This window comes from Protopterus annectens, chromosome 13.part0 (assembly GCF_019279795.1).
Source record: "Protopterus annectens isolate FY-2018-M chromosome 13.part0, PAN1.0, whole genome shotgun sequence".
In the NCBI taxonomy this organism is placed as follows: domain Eukaryota; kingdom Metazoa; phylum Chordata; order Ceratodontiformes; family Protopteridae; genus Protopterus; species Protopterus annectens.
Genome location: NC_056747.1, coordinates 299,643,577 through 299,668,791, shown reverse-complemented (window position 1 = coordinate 299,668,791; position 25,215 = coordinate 299,643,577). Strand labels below are relative to the sequence as shown.

The window sequence follows — 25,215 nt, the reverse complement described above, 5'->3', positions numbered from 1 at the left end:
AAAAAGTATATATTAAAAAAATTATTTTTGCATGTTTCAAAAATAAGTGTAGTGTAAGCAGCTGACATCACAAACCAAGTAAAACAATCAATTTCTCGTTTTTTTTTATAAAACTGAAATATGACAGAAACTGTTTTTTATGAAAATGTTCCTTCCTTCATATGGGCATAATCAAAGACATGCCTCATGTTTCATATACAGTAAAACCTCACATGTCTATGGCACAACTTTTCATTTCTTCTTTTAAGAGTACTGGTGTACATCATCTGACATAAGACTGTGATGGCAGACATTTTGTTCTGTAATATAAAGTTCAAGTCTGTAATTAGCATCTTTCTTAAAGCACATTTTTACTCCACCTTTAATAACAGTGCAGCCTGCTGGTACGCAGTAAAGAATGCATGAGTATGTCCCATTTCCAATGCATGGCTGGAAGGGATTGCACATGAGAAGATTGAATCAGGAAAGGATGACCCACAAAAGGACAAACCCCAAATGATGAATTTGCAGAGGTGGAAGAAGCCCTTGAATATTCATATTTGAAGCTTTGCCCTCGTCATTGCTTAATTATTATAGAGAATTTTAGAATTGTGTCATTGTGATAAAAAGGGCAAACTTTTGTTTTATTATATTCCCACTTTCAAATGTCATTGAGTCATTTCTCATTTTGTTTTTCTCATCTGTTACCCAATGAAGGGCGTTGGGATGTATCAGACCAGCAAAGATGTGTTTTTTACCCACTTATAACCATACATTAGAACGTTGTCTTACACATCCATGGTATGCCTCGTTGTATTTCCGGAACTCTCAGATGTTGTCATGGCTGAATTAATTTCACCAATGCATTTCACTTTTAATATACACCTGACAAGCAGTGAGACTTCTGGAAAATATCTGCCAATTTTATGTGTCAGAGTTGCAAACTCATTGAGTTTGATACTTATAACAAACAGATATGTGTCAAATTCCAACTTAAGTTTGAATACTGTGTCATTGTAAGTTATCTTAACTTCTTCTGTACTTTAAAGTTACTCTAGAAAACAGGTTACCTTGACTACCTTATAAAAAAAAAGTAATGCAGTGTATCATAGAAATATCTTCCAACCTATAGTTACCTAAGGATTTTCACAAAATAGAAAAATAGAAGCTACAATATCAGCAGGTTTCATGCCTTCTACTTGCCTGTCTGGTCAGTAATATACTGCAGACTGAAGGCTTTCATCTATCTCTGCATTCCACCCCAGTTATAAAGTCCATGTAGGATGACTGCATAAGTAAATCTGTCCTTCAGAAAACACACTTATAGTGGATTGGCTGTAGTCAGATGGAATGCAGACCACATCCACAGATAGAAAACTGTACAGAGACCCTTTTTCTCCTATTTAGACCATTTCACAGTTGTTGTAGATATGTTGGAATGTGCTCCATACCATGGATAAAACATTGGCTTTTTTACCTGATTAATTAATAGAAAGTAAGCTATAACCTATTTATGCCAGGAGATAATATTTACTGATCATTATTAACATGTGGTCAGGGTACAGATAACCAATATTACTGAAGTGGCTCAACTTATGTGTGCTGCACAGAATCAGGTGGCAAGATTACTGAGCATTACCACTTGTGCAGTAACTGTTCAAGAAAATTCATGAAACAATGTTTGTGGTGCATATCATTTTCGCATTTGAAAGTTGGCTAATTTACCTGAAGTAATTACATCCCAGTATGCAGCTATATGCTTAGGGTTAGATAACAAGTGAATTTCAACATCTAGAATATACATTCACATAGTACTTACAGTAGGCACCTCAGAATGCTTTACTTAAATATGTACTTCAAAACGCAATCCTGCAAGCACCCTCAAGACCCACATGGCATGCTTGTGATTCTGCCCTCTTGTCACTTTCCTTGTTGGGTATAAGCACTGCTGAATACTCCTAATGAATTCACTATGTGCTGGATATTATCATAAAATCATTATCCAGGCTAGAATGCTTATATACGGTACCTTTAGTCACCCCTATTAAAAAACGACCTAAATATCTAGTGAATCAAGATGGCAAACAAAACCTAAGTAAATGAATAAAATTGTGCCCCTTTATGAAATCAACGTTTTGCTTCTCTATGAATGATTTATTACATTATTTCCCAACTTCTACATCATTACAGTTCAGTAACTGAGTGTCACAGAATAGGTATTATCTTCATCCTGCTCTTAGTTGTGGAGGTCTCTAGCCTACATCAGTGATTTCATGAGAAGTAAAAAAAAATAAAACTGAGATTAATTTAGTACTACTGAAATGGACTGGCAACTGAGAAGCAAAAAGAAGTCAAGCTGCCTGACAAATAGTATAACTTGTATTTCCTGGACAAGTGAAAGTTTCAGGATGGAAGTGAAAGTTGTTGACTAAACTGCCATATTTTCATTTATCTATAAAATGCAATGAAAGGATGCAATCACTGAGGTCTGGCCTCTTCATTGGCACTGTTATGCTATAAGGTTTTCATATTGAAAGTCATAAAATATAAACTGATAGTATCTATACAAAACATAAGAAATAAAGTTAAATACATTATGATTCTAAAAGCAAAAAGTCTGGTAGAATTTATGCTACTGGTACAGATGGGAAACTATGACTGCACTTTTTGTGTAACGATTTATTCTTCCCCAGCAGGGCTATGATGAAACGTGTCTTGCATGAAGCAATGAGTCAAATCGGCATTTTATGTCATCTTCTTCTCTCCCCACGTGTCAAAAATGAGTGGGATACTGATGAGGATTTTCACAGAAGGTGTAGCTTGTCTGAAATAAGCAAAATGGGGAATTCTTTGCCTTGTTGAGCATTATTAATGATCAGCTTATAGAGATAGAGATCGGAAACTGAGACTGAAGCCATAAAAAAGCCATGGTAGTGTTAAATTAGATATTAAATTATATGTATTCTTATATGCTGTGATAAAATTATTTACAGTATATATGTGACTTGTTTCCTCACATGTCTCTCAGTTCGTGGTTATTCAAAACTACTTATGATCCTAACTGGAAAGTAAACATGCATCCAAAGCTGTTTTGTGCTAGAACTTTGAGTAGCTCCTCTTTGGAAATCTGAACCTCACATGGAAACTGTTTATCTACTAGAAAGTACATTGGGAACATTGACTGCATTTAACCCACTTCTGGCTTTAGTTCTAAAAATATCCTGAGAGCTCTTCTCACGTTATTATAAAATTAAATTACTTCAATACCTGACTTGAATCCTTCCTTGATGGAGGCTTATTGGCACACATCATAGTTTTATCCAGTGTAGGGAAAAACTTGCTGCAGGATTTCTGGCTAATAATAGGAACAGACACTTCCATCAAGAATTTGGATAGGCATCCTTGCTCTGTTTTTCCCCATCCAGCAACATCACAAATGGTATTAACACTGATGTTATGATCCTTCTTTGGCAATGCAATTATCTGCACTTGTTTAGTCAGCCGGGGAGCTCGAGCCAGCTGTAATGTTAAACATAAATTAAGACATGAGACATGCAGGTCATAAACCAAAGCACTGTAGAATCCATTCTTATCAAAAATGATGCAACATTCCAATACAGGCAAGCCAGAACATTTAGGTAGCAACACTGTTAACAAGGTTTCTAGAAGGATCGTCTTTTCTATTCTGATTTCTTTTCACTTTTATAAAATGTAAAACAGGCCAGTGGGGGGAGGGGTTGGCATAATGGTTAAAATCTTCACCTCATAGACATAGTACCCTAGGTACAGGATTTGATTCCAACTTTGAGTTATTGCCTAGACTTAAAATGACCCTTCAGGGCAGTTAGCCTAGTATTTACCTATGAACTTATGAACTAATGGCTAAATTAGTGTAGCTAGTTTAAAAATAATTTTAACAATATACTGCAAACATTTTAAAATTTGAAGGTTAAGTGTTACTCGTATATTTTAACAGTTCAGTTGCTGATGGCATTAATTAGCTTTAAATCTGTGGTAGGCCATTTGAATCAGCAAAAATGAATATGTGACATTCATTTGGTGACAGAAAAATGTACAAGAAGGTCTCCCAAATTCCTTTGAAGTTATTACATATTATCTGTAAGATTAGTTTACTAGTATAGGTAAGATTTCATTAAGGACTTGAAAATAATTCCAACTGGCAAATAATGTGAAAAACAAACATTACAATCAAAATATTGACTCAGTTTTTGAATATGAAGAGAGAAAATACCATTAAAATGAAATTCCATTTGACATGTTCAGAATGATTATGTCAGTAAGAAGCATAAAATAACTTAAACCTCAAAGAATGTCCAAAGTCTTCAAAGGTATCTTTATTTTACTGATGGATAAAGTTATGAAAGGTATTGTTCCTAAACCACAGATTTATCTAGCTACTATATATTATCTGTAAGAGTAGCTTGTCAGTGTGTGTGAGATTTCACCTAGGTCTTAAAGATAATCCATAATGGCAAATAAAGGCAGTACATTTATAACCATTTCAATAAAGATATCAGCTCCTAAATGCGTGCAAAGTATGCATCTCCTACTCTTGTCTGCATGGGTGTTTGTCAGGCATTCCAGTTTTGTTCCATACATCCAAAATCATGATGTAGGTAAGCTGACCATCCACTAAACTATTTGTAAATGTTTATGTAGCATGTGAGTAAGTATGTATATGCTTCCTAAGATGGACTGGTTTCCTATCCAGGATTAGATTTAACATAGGGCTTCTTATACTTTACTCTTTTTGCAAAACACTAAGGATTAACTATAACCCAGCTACATCCTGGAACCAGCTCCCCTTGGAAATATAGTCCCTTCACCATAGCAAAAGTTTCAAATTAGCCATAAGAAAATACCTCAAAAAATGGTCTTGCCACTGTAGCCATCCACCCTGAAGCTACTATCCTTTCACCACCTCACACTAAATGTATCTCTAACCCTGTGCTCCTACCTCTTCCACCACTTTCCTTCCTCCCTCTCTAACCAACCTTGACTTGTTCTGCTCCAAAACAACCTATTTTATCTAGTCTGTCTAAAAGGTGACCTCCACTCTATTTTCCCATATATCTTCAACTAGCTATTTGAATACTCTTTTTCTAAATTCCAAAACTACTAGGTACTACCCACTTAAAGAGATATGTAACTGGTTTCAAAATCCTTTCCTGACTATTAATTTATTTTGTACAAAGCAGTTAAAATGATATTGTAACAAGTCTCATATCCTTCTGCTGATTGTTAAAACTTTGTTTTTAAAATTGTATTCCCTGAGGAGCTTTTCTCCCTGGTCTCTGCTGAAAAGAGCCTAAAGCTGATTGTTAATACTTTGTTTCTAAATTTAAAATATAAAATTGTTTTTTCCTGAGGAGCTTTTCTACCCAGTTCTCTGCTGAAAATGAGCCAAAAGCTCAGTCAGACTAACCCGGTCAACAAATGTAAAATAAATAAATAAATACATTTATTCTGTATATGTCTATCATGTCTCTGCATGCACTTATGATCACTTAATTCAGTCTTTCCTCCACATATTTTTCATACATTTTAGTTATGTTCATAATTTTCTCTTTGTTTAAAACAACAATCTCTTTTCGTGTTTTATATTTTTAAAAAGCTTTCTTCTGCTTTACTTTAGTATGTAAAAGAAGCAAAATTTTTCCTTTTCACATTTTACTAAATATTTTTGGTTTGTTAGTCATTCTAGTTTTCTGTTACATTTCTGTTTACAGAGCTCTGACTACACATCTTGTCCTTGTATTCCTATTTTCTTTCCTTGTACTACACATGGAGTGTTTATTTATGTGTAAATTCTTCCCACCTTTAAGAGCATAAGCCTTATGGTCTACCCATTAAAGATCCGTAGCAATTTTAAATGATAGATTTCTCGTTGTAGATAGATTTAAATTTTTGCTGAATATATTGGTAGCACCAATCTAGCTTTTATTTTCAACAAATTAGTAGTAATTCTGTACGATCTGAAAATAATTTAATAACCGATTTTTTTAATTAATTTTTTAAATTAATCAACATGTGTACAAATAAATAAATAACCTGTTATTGCCTGATATGTCATTTCCTTTAGGTACACATTCCATCCCCATTAAGCAGATATGCATCCCCTAAAATATTTTACACATTTGTGTGCCCTGTTCGTCTTTTCTCCTTTTATTCTGTATTTGTCAAATTAAAGTCTCCTAAGTAATATACTACAATATAAACCATTAGTTATGATTTAATTCTCTTAAATAAATTGTATTATTTTCTATTTTTTCTAGTTCACATATATTGCATCAGTGAACATGGGTATCCTTTAGCCATATATCACACATTATCTAAACCGAGTATATTATTCTGTGATCGTATAATGAAAGCCAGACTGCTAAATTTACCTATTAGAAAAGATCTTCCCCAACCATAACATTTCTGATCTTGTCTTCTCAAAACAATTTATTAATCTAAAATCCTGTAAACAGATTAATTCAACATCCTGTCTTAAAACCCATTCTAACATTAAAGATCACATTATATTTAATCTGTACCATTCATATTTACTGGTAGACTAACATATATTTTATTTTTGAAAAAAATTTTCCTCAGTGTTCTTTTTTGTTTTCACTTTCTATTCTTTTGTGCTATAGACACACACACAAATCTTAATTTCCTGAATAAAGTACCTTTTTGCTATTGTGTTCCTGTGGCAACCCTTAAAAGTGGTTGTACAGCTCTCATCATAATCTGCACCGATTTGTTTAATAGTTTTCTTGGGACTATGAGACACTTTGAATTCATTTCCTGCTTCATATACTACTATAGCTTGTCCATGTAAGATTAAACATACTACTGGCATTTTTAAAACATTTTCAACAGACGTTTGACTCAGTGTAATTAAGCAGTCCAACTAAAACTATATTATTTTCTAAATTTATAACACACTTTAGCAAATATTGTTTTTATTTCTTGTCTGTTCATCATGGCAACGTCTCCATTTTAGACAGCTCATTAAAAAAATGATTCCTCTTGTCACAGAAGTAGCATGCTTCAGTTTGTTCTGGTTATTGTAAAAAATACTTTTAATGTTTCTTAGATGTAATGCATTTGTTAACTGTTCAGTTTGTCTATTTTCAATAATAAAGTGGTCAATGATCATTCTGGATTGCCTGCCTAAACATCCAAATGATCCAGACAGAAATAATGCCATTCAACCAGGAAAATTGTCTTGACTAATGAGGGTGAGTTCAGAGAAAGACTTGATACTAAATGTTCTCTGATGTTTAAAAGAAGAAGGAATTTTACATTGATTCTTGAATCTAAGAACTATGGCAGGTTTGAAGGTGCTGACATGAGAAAGTGTGGTTTCTTCATTATTTTAAGTTTATTTTAGTCTGTGAATAACTTCATTTGAATGGATTGTAGATGATACTTTATGGACAATTTAACTGTCAGTCTAAGGGAGTTGTGAATTCTGCTTGTTGTATATTCTGTCCCAATTTCTACATTGGTAAAACTGAGTGAAAATTAAAGGACAGAATTTATGAACATTTATATGACATCAAATGCAAAAAGGAGAACAGTGCCTTATTTGAAAGTCTTCAGTCAAATCTAGGACATGAGTTCAGATTTTGTATTCTTGAACAAATAGTGTTTGACAAGATGGGTGGCCCATGGACTTTATTGCTGGAGAAACGCAAACTCTCTTGGCAATTATGAACTAACGCAGACAATTTTCCTGGGTTGAATGACCTTATTTCTATCTCTTTTTTAATAAAACTAAAATAATTGCAAAGATAATATTTTTTATATATATATTTTTACATTTGATACATTTAGTATATTTATTTATTATGGATATTTAATATGGTTGTTTATTTCATCATTCTACATCCGTCCTGCAATATTTTTTATGGCGGTGGTTTGAGTCCCTGTGATTGGTTTATGTATGTCCAATGCCATGTTTTTCCTTTATTTGGTTGGCTATTCTCCCTGTACCTTTGATTGAACATCATTTTGGGAGGCTTGGTGATTCTGGGGGTTGTGATTGGCCCACATGTTTTAACAAAGGTTACTTAAGTTTTGATTTGGTCATTAATTTTATCTGATGATGATGTCATGTATTATGAGATAAAATGGCATTTTTTTAAGTTTTATGTTATGTTATGCTTGTTTTTTATGTTGTACCAATTTCATTATTAAAAGGTTTTTATTTTTTTGAACTGCAAGCCTGCGACGTGTCTGCCTTTTGTATTTGATTTGGTGTTTGTTTTGCATTTTTTCTTTTGGCTACTATCAAGCCATTTCCAAACAGAAGTCTAGAATGGCCTCTCCTTGTTTATTCCTGTTGCCCCACCCATGTGGACCCAGGCATTCACTGACTCTCTTCAAGAGAAATCTTGACGAGTGGATGGGAGATCGTAGGTTTACCCCGGGGGTCACCCCTGTATTGCTACTTAACAGAGGCACAGTAAACTAATTTTAATAAGTAAGGGGGTCTTCAATGTGTCACTACTAGACAAAGGCACAGTATTCTAAATTTATTCTATACACCTTAGTACCACTACATGGGGTGGCAAAAGCCACATCTCTAGGGCTAGGCTTGCATATGCCTCAGGGCAGATAGCCTAGTACTAAACTATGAAACTATAAACTATATCCCATTCTGTCTGTTCTAATATGTGCATTCAGGCCATCCATTATCAACACCAATTCTTGTTGTCCTGCTTTATCTACTAGGTCCTGCAACTGCTGTCTGAATGCACTCTTCTCCTCACTATCACAACCCTGCTGTCAGGCATATGCTGAGATTATGCATTCTGCCCTATCATTACAAAGCCGTCTAATTGCCATGAGTCTCTCATTAATTCTGATGACATCCCTCCCACTGCCTTTTGATGCCTGTCCCTCACCACAATTCCAAAACCATTTCTAGCCTGTCTTATTCTTGAGTAGTAGACTCTGGATCCCAAGTTAAGTGGGTTTGCTAAATTGCCCTTCCACCTTATCTCCTGGATACGTGGGATGGCCAGCCTCTTCCTTGCCATCATATTTTATGTATTTTATTTATTTTATTTTACATTTCTTGACCGGGAATGTCTGACTGAGCTGAAGCCCTTTTTCAGCAGAGGCCCAGGGAGAAAAGCTCCAAATTAATACAAACAATTTAAGCTAAGATAATACAAACAATTTAACATTTCCATGGTAATTTAAGAGCACATGCAGTAAATTTAACATGATTAAAGTCAAAAGAAAACAAGCAACAGTACTGTATTACAAATGTTATATAATATATGAACAGTACAAATGGGATGACATGCTCGACAAGCCACGTTGCTTTGCAAGACATGGCTTGCACCTGTCACCCTTAGGTTTTCGAATACTGGCCAAGACTTTTGCCACCCCCATAGTGCCTTTTTTAGGCAAGGCTCAAAGGACAAACCCACCACTGTAAATAGCACAAGTAACCAAAAACTGAGGGTAATGCTACACGACGCCAGAAGTCTAAACCTCAAAATGCACACACTCGAGGCACTCCTCAGTATGGAAAATATTGATATCTGTGCAGTAACAGAAACCTGGTTTAAGGCTCCAGAGAGCACCAAAGCACTACCAGGCTATAACTCATACCATACATTTTGGCCACAGAACCCGGACCAAAACACAAAAGAAGGGTTGTATCCATATTCATCAAGGATACCCACACCTCCAGGTTAGTGGTGCAGCACAATGCATCAGAGATCATCCATGTGCAACTAACAACAGGCAAAACTGCAATCCAAATTGTAGCTTGCTACAGATCACCCACCATAACCCAGGACCCCCATTCCACATTTCTGGAGACACTGGAAAATATGAAGGTACTACCAAACACCCTAATATTGGGTGATTTCAATTAGCCAAATATTAACTGGGAGAACTACTCAAGTACTAACTCCCTTGCCCAACGGTTCCTAGAATTTATAAATTTGAATGCCCTGGATCAACTGTTCAACACCCCCACCAGAGGTGACAACATATTGGACCTGGTCATCACCAACATGGGCGACCGGTGTTCCTCACCAGAGGTCAACCCCTCACTGGTTAGATCAGACCACAGACTAATCACTCTGGATATCCACATTCCGCCCCCACCCCCAGTCAAAGAAACCACCGTGAAAAACTTTTCAAAAGCAAACTTCACATTACTTAAGACCGAGGTGGAAAGGTTCACAGCCCCCATGCTAAAGGACAACACTGTCCAAGCTGCTGAATCCCTTACAAAGGCACTCTATGAGCACCTGCAAGAATGCATGGATCGTGCTATCCCAAGCAAAACCAAGACTCACTCCTCCAAGAAAAGGAAACTAGTCTGGTGGACCCCTGCCATAAACAAGATATACAACAGAAGGAGGAAACGAGTACAGAAAAGAGTAAAATCCCAAGAAGGGAAGACATCCGTGATGAGTATCAGCAAGAAACTATGATCCCTCATTAAATCATCCAAGGCTAGTTTCGAAAGAAAAATTGCTAATGACTCCAAAGACAACCACAAAGCGTTCTTTGGCTATGTCAATAACCTAAGTGGAAACTCTCAGATCTGCTCTGAGTTAGTGCAGAATGGCACAAAATACACTGAACTGACTGATATTGCCAGCATTCTGGCAGACAGGTTTAGTGAAAACTTCACCCCCCTCTCACCCCCTAAAGGGCCCATAACCATACCAGAAGAATGTAGAGCCCCAACAATCATTGACACACAGGTTAAAACAGCCCTATCCAAAGCCAAAAACACAGCTTCAATGGGACTGGATGGTGTCCCAGTCTGTGTCACACACGAGCTCCAAAATGAACTAACCCCTCACCTAAATACACTGTTCAAACTCAGCCTCTCTACAGGCTACATACCCAAAGAGTGGTGCACAGCAACAGCTATCCCACTCCACAAAGGTGGAGCCACAACAGACCCTGGGAACTATGTAAGCCTGTAAGCCTGACTAGCCTGGTCTGCAAGGCTATGGAGTGCATCATTATGGAAGTCATTAACAGAGACATTGGGAACCTCCAAACATTGGGCCCTAACCAGTTTGGCTTTGTTAAGGCAAGATCATGCCTCCTAAACCTGGTGGTCTTCTTTGAGACAGTTACCAAGGCTTTAGATGAGGGAAAGGAGGTCCACACAGCCTACCTAGACCTCAAAAAGGCTTTCAACACCATTCTCCATTCTGGTATTATAGACAAGCTCACCAGCCTGAACATAAAACCCTACGTCATGAGATGGGTTGCCAATTGGCTCACAGATAGAACCCACACGGTGAAAGTTGCAGGCTCTAGGTCCGACTCTAAACTGGTTACAAGTGGCACCCCCCCAAGGCTCAGTCCTGGTACCCCTCTGGTTAGGTATATATTTCTTAGAGGTACAGGCAAGCACAGGAGGACTATGGCTGACCAAGTTCACAGACAACTGCAAACTGGGGACCATAACTGACTCTCCAGCTGATACAGATATCCTACAGAAGGGTCTCAATGAGGCAGATACCTGGTGTCAAAATCATGGCCTCAAGCTAAATGCCAAAAAATGCATAGTCATCCCCTTTGGAAAAAACAAAGTACCCGCGAACTACCACATAGGTGGTAGTCCCCTAAATACAGAAAATGTAATAAGGGATCCGGGGACCCAAGTAGATAGTAATCTCTCCTTTGATAATCATATTGCCAAGGTGGTTAGGAAATCCTTCTGTGTGGCCCACCTAATCACAAAAGGGTTCACATCTAGAGCAAAAGAGGTTATTGTGCCCCTCAACTCATCACGCATCGGACCCATCATATAGTACAACATCCCATTTGGGATGTACCTTACAAGACACCTGCAATAGCTGGAAAGACCACAGGAGTACCTTAACAAGAGGATTAGTGGCTTCAAACAGATGCTCTATGCAGCCCAACTGAAGAAACTCCAGCTGTACTCGGTTGCATACCGCTTACTCAGAGGTGATCTCTGCCTGACATACAAGGCCACGTACAACCCAGAATTGATGAACATGCCCCACCTAAAAAAAAACAAATCCCCGAGAGCCACACACTCTAGGGACCTAAACCTCACCATAATGATAAATAGGACATGCTCGAGGGACAAATTCCTGTCCCAGAGACTCTCCATGCTTTGGAACAGGATTCCAATCTACATTAGGCAGAGCCCGTCACTAACACTCTTCAAGAGAAACCTTGACAAGTGGATGGGAAACAGAAAATTTACCCCGGGGATCACTGCAGTGGCTCTGCTGGACAGAAGCACAGGGAACCAATGGCTCTTCTGGACAGGGGCACAGGGAACTAAACTAAGGGGGTGGCGAAAGCCAACACATTCTGGCTAGGCTTATAGATGCCCTCAGGCAGATAGCCTAGTACTTACCTATGAACCGATGAACCTATAAATGTCTTAGGTGGTAATTACAGAGAAAGTAAAGAAAAGGAAAGTGTAGAGGTGACTAGAGGAGGGAAGAAGGATGGAGTAGATCAAAGGTAGTGTAGGTTGGTTATAAGAGGAGATGGTGTAGAGTGAGGAGAAAGAGATGTTAGATGTTAGATGAATATATTCAGGGAGGGAAAGAACAGTGGCAGATCCATTGACCTTTAAAGTACTCTTTTGTGGTCAGTTTAATTTTTTTGGGATGTGTAAGAGTTCTGATTTTGAGGAAGTTTATTCCATGCTATGGAGGGGTAGTAGCTATATATGTTGTACCCTGATTTAGACTTGGGTTTGTAAATATTTAATAGATCTTGAGATGGGCTGCATTGGTTTCTTGTAGGGGAATAGTGGGAGATGAGAGAACATAGAGCTGGACAGTAGACTGGCTTATACAGAATTGAGTGTATGGTCTGAAGTTGTGAGAGGAGTATGTGAGGTAGTGCAACCCAGTTTAAGTGTTTTAGAGAGACAGTGGTGAGATTTATAGATCTGTTGAGCTGCAAATCTAGCTATTTTGTGTTATGTTGACTCGAGCTAGGTAAGTAGACAGGAGTTTAGATTAGTGAGAATTTGGGGGCAATATGTTAAACAGGGGAGAAGGTAAGCATGTGTGAGAGTGATTCTAGCTTCATTGGTGTGAAATTGTTTGTTTCTGTATAAATGTTCTAGTTTCTGATGGATTTTCCTGATATAATTATTTATGTGAAGGTTGAATTTTAGCTGATCATCAATGGTAACGCAGAGAAATTTTGTGCTGGATTCAACTTCAATAGGGGCATTGCGAAGTGACATTATGGAAAAGGAAGATTTGATATGGTTAACTGCTTTGGAGAGAAAGAGTAGTAGTTTTGTTTTTTAAGGTTGAGGATGAGCTGATTGTTGGAGAGCCATGTGTCCACTAAATTAAATGAAGACTGGGTAGCAGATAAGAGTTCAGTGGGAGAATTGGCTATGGTTATGAATATAGAGTCATCAGCGTATTGGACTATGGAAGAATGTGGACAGGAGAAATGGAGTAAGTTAGTGAAGATATTAAAAAGTAGTGGTCCAAGAATGGATCCTTGAGGGACAACCATTTTTATTGGAAAGGGAGTAGACAGTGCAGAGTGCCATCTCACTCTGTCTGTGAGATAGCTGGAGAGCCATGCAACTGTGTCTGGGGAGATATTGAGGTTAGACAATTTGTTCAGCAGCAGAGAGTGAGATACAGTGTCAAAAGCCTTTGAGAGATCAAGGAATAGACAGGAGATAAGTTTATGATCATATCTGGCTAAAGAGCTAGTGTTGAGGAAGGACAGGAGAGCAGTGGTGGTGCTATTTTAGGTCGGAAACCATGGTATGTAGGAGAGAGTATTTTTCCTGTAAGAGATGTTGCATAACTTGTGTGTGTATGCATTTCTCTAAGACATTAGCGAGAGTGGACAGGATAGCAATACATCTGAAATTACAGATTTCTGAGGAGTTACCTCCTTTGTGAATAGGTATGGTATGGAATTGTTTCCAGATAGAGTGGACTTTAGATTCAGAGATAGAGCGATTGATAATAATAAATAGAGGCAGAGCAAGAGAGTGAGCTGCTATCTGAAGAAAGTATGATGGGATGTGGTCAGCAGATACAGAGCATGGTTTTAGCCTAGAGAGCAGGATTTTGATATAGGTACTAGGAACAGGTTTGAGAGAGAAAGTGTTAAGAGAGTTAGCAGTTGAATAAGGTTCAGGGCAGTTGGGAGCATTGGTGTTAAAGAGGCTGGGGTTAAAAAGTTTGTATATAGATTCAATAAAGTAGGTGTTGAAGGTGTTGACAGTTTTGTTTGGTGATTTGTTAGGGCATGGATTGGGTGAGGTAGGGTTGCCAGGATGCAGTATATGGTTTACTGCATTCCAAACTTTTTTTGGATCAGATTTTAGAGTTGTCGGGGAGTTGAATCATCTACTTCCCAGCTCCTTCCTGTGAGTGAACCTACATTTAGTGTGGCAATTCTTAGTTCATGTTTGGCAGGTTGGTTGGTTTTACATCCAGCTATCATTCAACAGTGCTATCCCAGGTGTAGGTCAAATGAGGCTAAGGTCCTCAACCCCCTTATCACAGACAAATACCCATGACCATTTGGCGACATTAGTCAACACAACTGAATCACCTAGTGCATTATTTTCACACCATCAAGTGACTAGCCCTGCCATGGAGTGCAGTCTGTGATCTGTGCTCGCCTATGCTGAGGACACTGTGCACCACAGTAGATGGCCAAAGCTATTTTTTCTATTCAACACTTCTGCCTATAGGGCACCACCCTTAGTCTGTGTTGCTGCCCACATTGCCATTCTTTGGTGAAAACCAAAGTAGTACTGTCCAGAAATTTGACTCAATGGGTTTTAGGAAGGACACTTATGTCAGTAATTACTTTCACAGTACAGTAATCATCTAATTTTCATTACAAATAATACATAAAACAGTACATTCATTCCTCCTTTAACTTCTACTTTAAATAGTTTTCTGAATCTTTGTGATTTTGAAATAAGGCAATTGTAAAAGTGACCACCACAATAAGAATACTTTAATTTAGCACTTTTAAAAGATACAAAGGGAGCTTAAAGGACCTTAAAGCCTTGAAACATTTACATTTCATGAACAGTAGTAAGTTTGTGGAATGGAATGGAATGGTCGTTATTGATAAAAGACAATATGTTGTTGCCATAAATGAATTGTTATCAGCTATTACAAGCTATCAGCCTGATGTCTTGTATGATATTACAAGAGCACAGAATGCAAAAAGATGGTAGCTTGTATTGTCTGATAGCAGCGTACTGCACTGTATGATAATGAGAGAATATGCAATCATATTGACAACTGATTGTTAGACTTAATGACATATGGATGTACTGTTATACATTTTTATGAGTTTGTTGGTGTTTTATTTCTAAAAATGGCTTCCCTTTTAGGGATACCAGAAATTTATGAATATGTAATAAAACATTATGTCTACCACAATTTTGCAGTTCATGTTTCTGAGCCATGCTGATGTATAGCAATGTTAAAGTAAATCTAGTCTTATATTGGGAACTCCTGGTATGTTTGGAGATAGATATTCATATTAAATGTAATTTTTTTTAATGTTGGTGTTTGAGATCCATTTTTTGTTTTGTTTTATGTTTGGAGATAGAGTCTGGAGTCAAGAATTTTGAAGGGGACATTATTTCAGCCACAGTCAGTCCTGCTCCATTATATGCTAGAATTCCCCATGCTGAAGGAACTGAATTTATAAAACAATATTTGACTGAGTACAGCAAATATACAGCAAAAGAAATTAAGAGTGCTTGTTCTTTATATGACTTGTTTTACAGAGCAATGTTATCAGCAGGTTAAAGGTGTGCCAATTAGTGCTATTTTTTATTATTAACCCACTTTTTATGCAATCATATCATGTTTCAATATGCAAAACTGTATAAACATTTTATGGATGATCTGATTTTTAAAAAGGTCGTAAACAGCAACAGCTCATAGAATTTATTTTATATATATATATATATATATATATATATATATATATTTTTTTTTTTTTGTGTCTTTTGGCTTTTCCCGGTTAGGGGTCACCACAGTGGAACTCCGGTCCACTTATGATTGGCAGTAGATTTTTACGTGCCGAATTGCCAGCTCTGATGCACAACCTTCAACGAAGGTACGCACATTCATGCATGTCTCCACACAGAAGACGCTCTAGCTGAGAATCAAACCGGACAGCATCTTACTGTGAGGCGACAACGCTACCGCAACACCATCGCCGCAGTATATGTTTGATGTTTTGTGATTTGGACATATGCTAGTCGAGCATGTGTCCTAGACCCATATATATATATATATATATATATATATATATATATATATATATATATATGTATATATATTTATATAAACACACACACACACACACACACACACACACACACACATATATATATATATATAGACATACATACATATGTATATGTGTGTGTGTGTGTGTGTGTGTGTGTGTGTGTGTGTGTGTGTGTGTGTGTATATATATATATATATATATATATATATATATATATATATATATATATATGGGTCTAGGACACATGCTCGACTAGCATATGTCCAAATCACAAAACATCGAACACCCATACATACAAGCACTTAACATCAAAAAGCGCTTCCGTGAATGTGTAGTTCAAAAAAAAATCTATGTTTCTGCTGGGGGGCTTCACCCCCTGCACCCCCCACACCCCCTACTTTATTATTCTCACTCCGAGATCACACTACAGTGGGGATAAGGGAATTTTCCCTTACCCTCACTGTAGTCCAATCTACGAAACAGGCACACATACACGGAAGCACTTGCCGATGTTAAGTGCTTTCATGTATGTGTGTTTGATGTTTTGTGATTCGGACATATGCTAGTCGAGCATTTGTCCGGATCCCATTTTTATATATATATATATATATATATATATAGAGAGAGAGAGAGAGAGAGAGTGTGTCTAAAATGCCTTTTTATTCAATTGACTTAGAGTGGAATGTTTTTCAATAGTTACATATGTAGTATTATTAATCATCCAAATTTAGTTAAACTAATTTTACATTTTAATTGTTAATTTATCAAAATATCTAGATTAACAGCTAGAGGTGAATCCAAACTTTGAGTTATTTTTATACATAAATTGCAAATGAAATATAGTGGGAACATTTCTTGGTGATATTTTTGCATCAAAATAAGAAGTTTCACCCAGTATGTCTTTATGTGATGTAGGAAGAGTAATTTCTAAAGTGGCACCAAATTCGTTATTCTTACGTTTTTCATATAAACAATTGGGTTGATAGTGGTAACATTAATAAAGAAATACTAAATAACTGGAAAATTATTTTAATCAATGAATGTTTTGTAAAAATGGGGAGAATGACCCTGAAATTCATTATCAGAAATGGCCTAATTTAAAGACCATTTTAGAAAATTCACATTTCATTTACCAGGTAACACTAAACAGAAACTTACACTTGTGGTACAAGTACTGCCTACAGGTATATTGATATATGACCACATCTAATTTATTAAGTCTGGAAAAGACATTTCCAGTTAGTCAGCTTTACATGTGTAATTCTGTTGATGTGGTACATAAGGCCTATTGTCTTACATGCAACGCACTTTATGTTTGAAAGTTAGCCAGGAAATTGTGGAACACAGTGCCAAATGTTCTGGTTTCTATAAATGTTTCTTTTTCATAAATGGTGATTTGAAAGAAGATAAATTTAATAATATACTGGAAGGTAAACAGCTATAGTGACAACTGGGGCTATAAGCTGGCCATCTCCCTTGTCTGAAAGAACATTTAAAATTGAAATGCCTACTAAAAGACTAAATTCTAAAATAAAAAAAAATACCATCCTTCATTTGCTCTAAATTGTTAAAAACTGTAATAGTTTTATTACTAATCATGAGCACAAAAAATGCTCTTACTAACATTCTATAATTACTAACATTCTATAATTTATTTAAATAATGATGTTATCAGTCTTTTAGGTAGAAGTAGTAATTATGTCACAATACCTTCTTTTAGATCATTTACAGTACTTTTTACTGGTGCTTTTCTAACATGTGACAATAGATTTCAATCTACTTACGGATGTGCTTTTGAATGAATTTATTCCAATGAAGTTTTGTAAGACTGTAAGATGAGCAAGGTACATTACTAAAATTTACCCTAACCAATTTTTTTGGATGGATCTGCATCTTTAGGTTACCAATAACTTTTCTTACCATTCACCATTGATAAAATCTAGGCCATGCCATAAATATTTGCAGCATAGTTTCAAGTCTATTTCCAAAAACATAATCCTTAGTGCTGAAACATACTGACATAGGTTTATTTGCCAAAAGCTTGGGTTTAACATGAATAACTTAACTGAAATCTTGTCCTTCCTTTATTGTCCCAACAACTTTATTTAAGTTGAAAGCTTCCCATGGTTTTCTCTTCACCTAACCAAAAACATCTGTTTCTATGGTTTTTGACAGCACATTTTCTAATTTGTAGTCAGTATTTAACATAGTTAGGGGTCTCTAAATGATGATCATTCTCTGGCTCTTGTCTATCCAAATAAATGTAATTATATCTCCTTGAAAAGTTCTCATTTATTTTTTGATTAAAGCAATTATTAAACACTTTTGTTAATAATGCTAAAAGCCAGTCCTGTAGTAAACTATAAGAACTATATGTCAAGCTATCCCACCCTGAATCTCCATCTAAATAATAAAAACAAATACTGGAACAAGGAGCCTGAAGTGTGGTAAAATAAAGCACAAACCAAATAAAAAAACACTAGGCACACTCAAAACAGATGAACTGCTTTTATCAGAAAACTGATTTCATCAGAATACATTCAAGTTAAAAGCATCACAGGTTAAATACTCACTTCAACCAATCACAATAAAATATCACAACCAATTCAACCAATCACAATAAACTATCAATTAATGTACATTCACAAATAAATACTAAATCAATCTAAATAAAATACAAATAAAACCTGGATAAAACTAAAACAAATTATTATTATTTAACAGCAAGCCTGCAGTCACTTAAAAACATTTAATATTCACCATCTCATTTAACCCTGGGAACTGATCTGCTGACAATTTTATCTGTCATTCTGTCCCTTTCTTCTCTATTAAGTTTTTATGGTTTTGTCCTCTTAAGTCTAAACAGAGTACAGCAAACAAAAATCTTTTTAAATTTGTTACATGTGCTGGAATGTTTATATAGGACATTTTTACTGTCCTTCATTTAATGGCATGTAAGTGCTCCGTAATTATTTTGCCTAAAATTCTAGTTGACATTCCTACATAGAAACATGGGCATCCTGAGCACATGCCTATGTATGCAATGCCCCTGGTAGAACAATTAAATCTACCTGAAATTTTTATTGCATGCTGGAAATGTTCTAAAACTATATAAGGTCCTTTATATATATATATATATATATATATATATATATATATATATACACAGACTGAGCAACTATTGCATTTAAACATAGCAAGACTTTTTTTCTGTAATGAGAGGACACCATATTATTGTCCCTCTGTAACAGTTCTTTGACACTATGGTGTTTTTATATACAGATACTGACTCTCTACCAACCACCTTCTCTAAATCACTGTTCCCTTTAATAACATTTCAATTATTTTTTATAATCTCCTTTATACTACAACTATCAATGGACATATCTATATTACATCTACTAATACTCATCTCGTCTTGGTTAATATAAATGTCTGTGTTGTCATTAGACTTAACTAAATCCTTTTCCAAAATAGGGCAAAAGAGTTCTCATCTTTTTAGTAGTACTTCCTCAACAACTTTACACAAATTTTCCAAATTATAACCTCTCACCAGGAAAAGGGAAATAATAAAATGTACTTCCTCTTCAAAATCTGAATCTTTACTGGTCATTCTAGACGCCCTAATAAATTGACCTCTAGGAATATCTTTCTTAATGGAGTTCAGATGATTATTCTGATAATGGAAGTAGGTATTGGAAAATCTGTTTTTCCGGTGTATTGTACTATTAAATAATAAAATAAATGTCTTGAAATCCTTCCTTACCTCTCATAACTTTATCCGTCACTCAGAACCCACTACTTCTGCTTGTTTGATCTCCTACATCATCTACCTCCTATCCAAATCGTATGATTCTTAAGGAACTATTCCCAGTAATTTTCATTACTGCCATTACCCCCTTCTGCATAAATAACCCTTCCATTTTGATCCAGCAGTGTATTCAATATTTACTCTCATATTTTCCCTAATAAAAAGAGGTTACTTCTCATTTTTTCCTCTCAGCAAATATATTTGTTTCCTTAACCTCTTTATCTTTATATCATTTTTATAACGCTCCCCTTCTTCTGAAAAACAAATTCATTTCAGCATTTCTTTCTGCTCATCATGAATGACTATTGTCAATGTCATTTTCATACTCTGAAATATACTCTGTCTCTTAAATTTAAATTTAAGTGCCAAATACTTTTGATACTAACTAAAATAAGAATTGTACGTGGCCCTGTGGTCTTTCCAAAGCAACTCTAATGCCCCCAACCTTATTATTACCTAAAAGGCAATGTCTACCTTAAATAAACTTTTCCTAGTAAAACTTTGATTCACTGAATGCTTTACTGAAAAAAAATGAGTCATGGCCCTGCAATCTTTGCTGCATGAATTTTATTATAATGCATAAAGCGTTCAAATTACAGTTAGATGTTGGCCGTTATTTCAATTCAGTTTTGATGTTCTGTCTCTGTCATGAGTGCAGCTAATCATTCTAACCAACATATGCAGTGAAGCATATTTAGTCAAAGGTTTGAGAAGGGAAATTCAAATGCCATTAAAGGAATAAATGACAGTCTGCTAAAAGGAAGCTAAGCTAGGAGCGTGACAGTAAAACTTAAAAACAAGAACTATATATTACTAGACATGAGTAAGACTGAGACTGAAAGCGGAAGAAACCTTACTGAATGGTAAGTGGTAAAAGGGGAGCTCTTAGATAGGAAAGCTGCAAACATTAAGGGCCACTTTGTATGAAATGCTGTGAAGTTTTAAAGTAAAATCTAGGTCTAATAATCTTACTGCAAAGGCAGATATGGCCAGTAAAAGTGTTACTGAAGTACAGAACACCAAAATTCAGAAAATGAAACTGTAGATAGGTTGTAAACATGCTGGGTTACAATCAATGCATAAAAAGCCAGCACAAAAAAAAATGAAAGATAACACAAAATGGTTGTAGACATGTTAGGTTAAAGTCTGTAGAAGGGAATTCAGACAGGAAATATGAAACATCTATAGCTCTACTAGGCTAGAGTCTGCATATAGGACCTCAGAAGGGACAAAACAGAAAAAGGTGATAGCCTGGTTACACTCTCCAAAGGAATGAAATATGCTAATATAAGAATAGTTTATAGATATACCAGGTTACAGTATGTCAGGTAAGGCACATAAGAAGTGATGGCGAACAACTTATAGGATGGAACTGTAAAATGGACATTCAGTGAACTCAGAAGTAGCTGAAAGTATTATAAGACATCGCAGTGAACAAGAAATGATAAACCTAGTCATACTGTTGTGGTCTAAAGAAAATAATGAGCTAATGATGTTCAAGGACTGCATGAGTTGCTTAAAAGCCAGCTTTCAGTAGGTATAAGCAAACATGAGGAGAGTGCAGCAAACTGGATTTGGGAAGGCAAGAATGAGATAGGGAAGGAAGTCAAAAAACTTAAAACTGCATGTTCCATAAAAATAGCTAGACAATTAAGGGGAAAAAAAGGACATTTTGTCAGACATTTTAATAAAACAATATCCAAAGGTAGAATGTAGTAAGCTGAAAAGGACACTGACAAATTACCATCCCATGAACATATATTTTTGCTCTCAGTACATAGAAGTTAAAGTAAAAAGGAAGAGTTAAAGAAATGCAAATGAGAAAAAGAAGCAAACATTAGGGAAGATCTAAACATCGCCTCAGTTACAAAGGGACAATTTCTGTCAAAGTGTTCTCATGTCCCACTTATTCTCATTAGGGGTAATATATAATTATCAGTCATGGGATGGGTAAGGCCAATCTCTGTCCAAATGGGATAAGTTAATTGAGCACAAAAAGGGAAAGTGGATAGGATAAATGGCTGGAAAAGGCAGCTAGCCTAGTACTTACCTATGAACCTATGAACATAAATATCTGAGTAAGAACAAGGTTAGTAGGCAAGCTTGAATACATGCTTCAGTATGGCAAGAATTTAGAAGACTACACACACACACACACACACACATATATATATATATATATATATATATATATATATATATATATATATATATATATATATATATACCTGGTACCCTACTGAAACCGCAAAGGTCTACTTACCCGAATATGGAAACGTCGACATGTATTAATCGAATCGTGAAAACACTGATTGTCCTGAAGTGCAAAATCCAAAATGTCGAATCATCATGGTTGGCCCTTCTGCGGTATAGCTCCGTAAGATAAGTGTGCGATAGTTTCAGACCTTAGGGTTAGGGTGCGGGTTAAGGTAAGTGCATAGATAGTAATGTATGTAAGGTTTAGTGTATGGTTAGAAATAGGGTTTTGTTAAGTCTATGTGTGTGGATTATTTATTTTGTTTGGGTATAGCTCCTCAAGGTAAGTATGCGATAGTTACGGACCTTAGGGTTAGGGTGCGGGTTAAGGTAAGTGCATAGATAGTAATGTATGTAAGGTTTAGTGTAGGGTTAGAAGTAAGGATTTGTTAAGTGTATGTGTGTGGATTATTTATTTTGTTTGGGAATAGCTCCTCAAGGTAAGTGTGCGATAGTTACGGACCTTAGGGTTAGGGTGCAGGTTAAGGTAAGTGCATAGATAGTAATGTATGTAAGGTTTAGTGTAGGGTTTTGGTGCTTTACTTTAGGGTTAGAAGTAGGGTTTTGGTTAGTGTATGTATGTAGTTTATTTATTTTGTTTGGGTAGGTAGTATGTAGTGGGCGGTGGGGTTGGAGAACTATGACGGTTCGAGATTTTGAATTTCGCGGTTTAGGGCATTCGGTGTATTCAAGGTTTGCGTAATATATGTCTATGTTTCCGTATTCGCTGAATAGGGCTTTTGTGGTCCTAATATAGACCCATCCATATCTATCTATCTATATATATGTATATATATATATATATATATATATATATATATATATATATATATGTATATATATTTACACACACACACACACACACACACACACACACACACACACACACACACACACACACACACACACACACACACACACATGCACACACAGATACACACACATACACTCATTTTCTCCTGATTCTAGTGCAGACTACCATATTCTCTTGACAATGGAAATGAACACATCATCTGTTTCTAGAACTCTAAGTTTGATTTAGTGTTTAAAGAGAATAATTATTTTCTTCTGTTTCTGGATGATTTCTAGTATGAAAATATTGTACCATGGTGGGTCTATATACTGTGGCTCTCATGTATTGCCAGTAACTACAGCATAGGCAAATAAACTGAAATTACTTAGTTACAATTCAGGAATGAGTTACAGTGAGGCTGAGTGAAGACAAGAATTATGTATGTGGGACACAATAAAGTAAAGGAAGAGCACAAGATATGAAGAGATGCCATCGGCCATTAGTCAGAGATCAGATTTATATGTAATTACATGCAAATCTGTTGTCTGACTGATAAAATTTGCTTTACATTACATTTTCTCCATGGTAGAAGGATACAATTGGCCAGTCTAGTCTGCTGTTTAAATATATTTAACTTTCAACGCCTATCTCTATCCCTGTGTCACCTCTATACTTGTTCAATGCCCTCTTGAATTACAGCTTGGAAGAAATATAATTCAAACGTTTCACAGTTATAGTTAATGGCCCGAATGCAGCTGGACAGTGTGCACTGGCTGTAGAAAGGAAGGCCAAGTTTGATTCTGATGTGACCTGGAAGATGGTTCACTATATGAAAAGGAAAAGATTATGCGAGTTTGCTGACAGTCAGTCACATAATTTCATGTATTCTACATGCTGCTGAAGGCTAAATGGGGGGGCAATGATAACAAAATAAAGCAGCCCAAAATAATATCAATAATAATGAAGGATAATCTCAAGTAGAGGTTATATGTGGAAAGGAAACAATATTCCATGAAACATTTGGTACCTCACAAATACTGTTTTAGAAAAGCAGCTGCATAGCAGCAAAAAGGGCCAGGATGAAGCAGACGAGAGTAAGCATATATGTGTGAGGACGTATACTCTATCAGTGACTGCTTTGAAAAGCCACTCAATAAAGCTGCTGACAACATTGATAGAGGAGTTTGAAAGTTTGGGATGCATGCACTACTTGTAGGATTAAACTGTGATCAGTTGTATTAGGTAGCTATAAGGGGCCATTAATCTTTTTTAATCTTAATCCGTATCTGCTGCTGCAGTGATTTTTTTTTTCATTCTACATTTGTTTCATCCTTGAGGCTCCCACAATGCATCTCCTTCTTCCAGTACGCTCCCTGTATTTACCACTTCATAATGTCTTACTTAGGATAATTGTCATCACTGTCGCTGATATGTATACATGCTTCTACCTGTCTGAAAGAGACTGCTTGGCTTCTTTGCCCTGAGTACTGGGCTGTAATAAAGTGCAAACAAAGAATGGAAACATGGAGGATATGCAGACTCCACACAGAAGACATCCCCTTCTGATAATGAAACTGGACAACTTCCTCCTGTAAGGAGCTTCCACACATTTCTACTTTAATGCCTTATATAGCCATAACATATGTCTACTGTCTTCTTTTTGTCTTTTGAGTGAAAAAAGACTGACATCTTGGAGCATCTCCTTAACACAATAATAGATTGCCACACCCTTTCACAATTTTCTTCTCCTTTGTCTACACATTATCCTTGATTGTGACAGAGGACATTATTGTTGCCAGACAAAGGAAGAGCGTTACCTCATCATTCCTGGATTCTATGTCCTTAGACACATTAATAGCATTCCGTTTACTTTCACAGGTGCCCATTTATACTGTGCTTGATGTTTTAGGTTTTATGTAATGCTAGCCCCAGGTCTTTATACTGTTTCATGTTTTTTCTGCATGGTTATTCCAAATGTTCTCTATTTGTCTGAGCCATCAAACCCCAGGTGCTGTAATATACACTTGGGAGTGGAACAGCAAAGCTGACAACTGTTATACCACCCCCT

General features: G+C 36.2%; 1 protein-coding gene across 1 annotated transcript in view; it reads right to left on the bottom strand.

The window, feature by feature from the left end:
- Positions 1-25,215, bottom strand: part of LOC122788334 (duodenase-1-like) — a 66,246-nt gene that overhangs the window by 509 nt on the left and 40,522 nt on the right. The window contains exon 4 of the mRNA XM_044055411.1: positions 3,247-3,498. Within this exon, the coding sequence (XP_043911346.1) occupies positions 3,247-3,498 (252 nt within the window). The remainder of the gene's footprint in view (positions 1-3,246; positions 3,499-25,215) is intronic.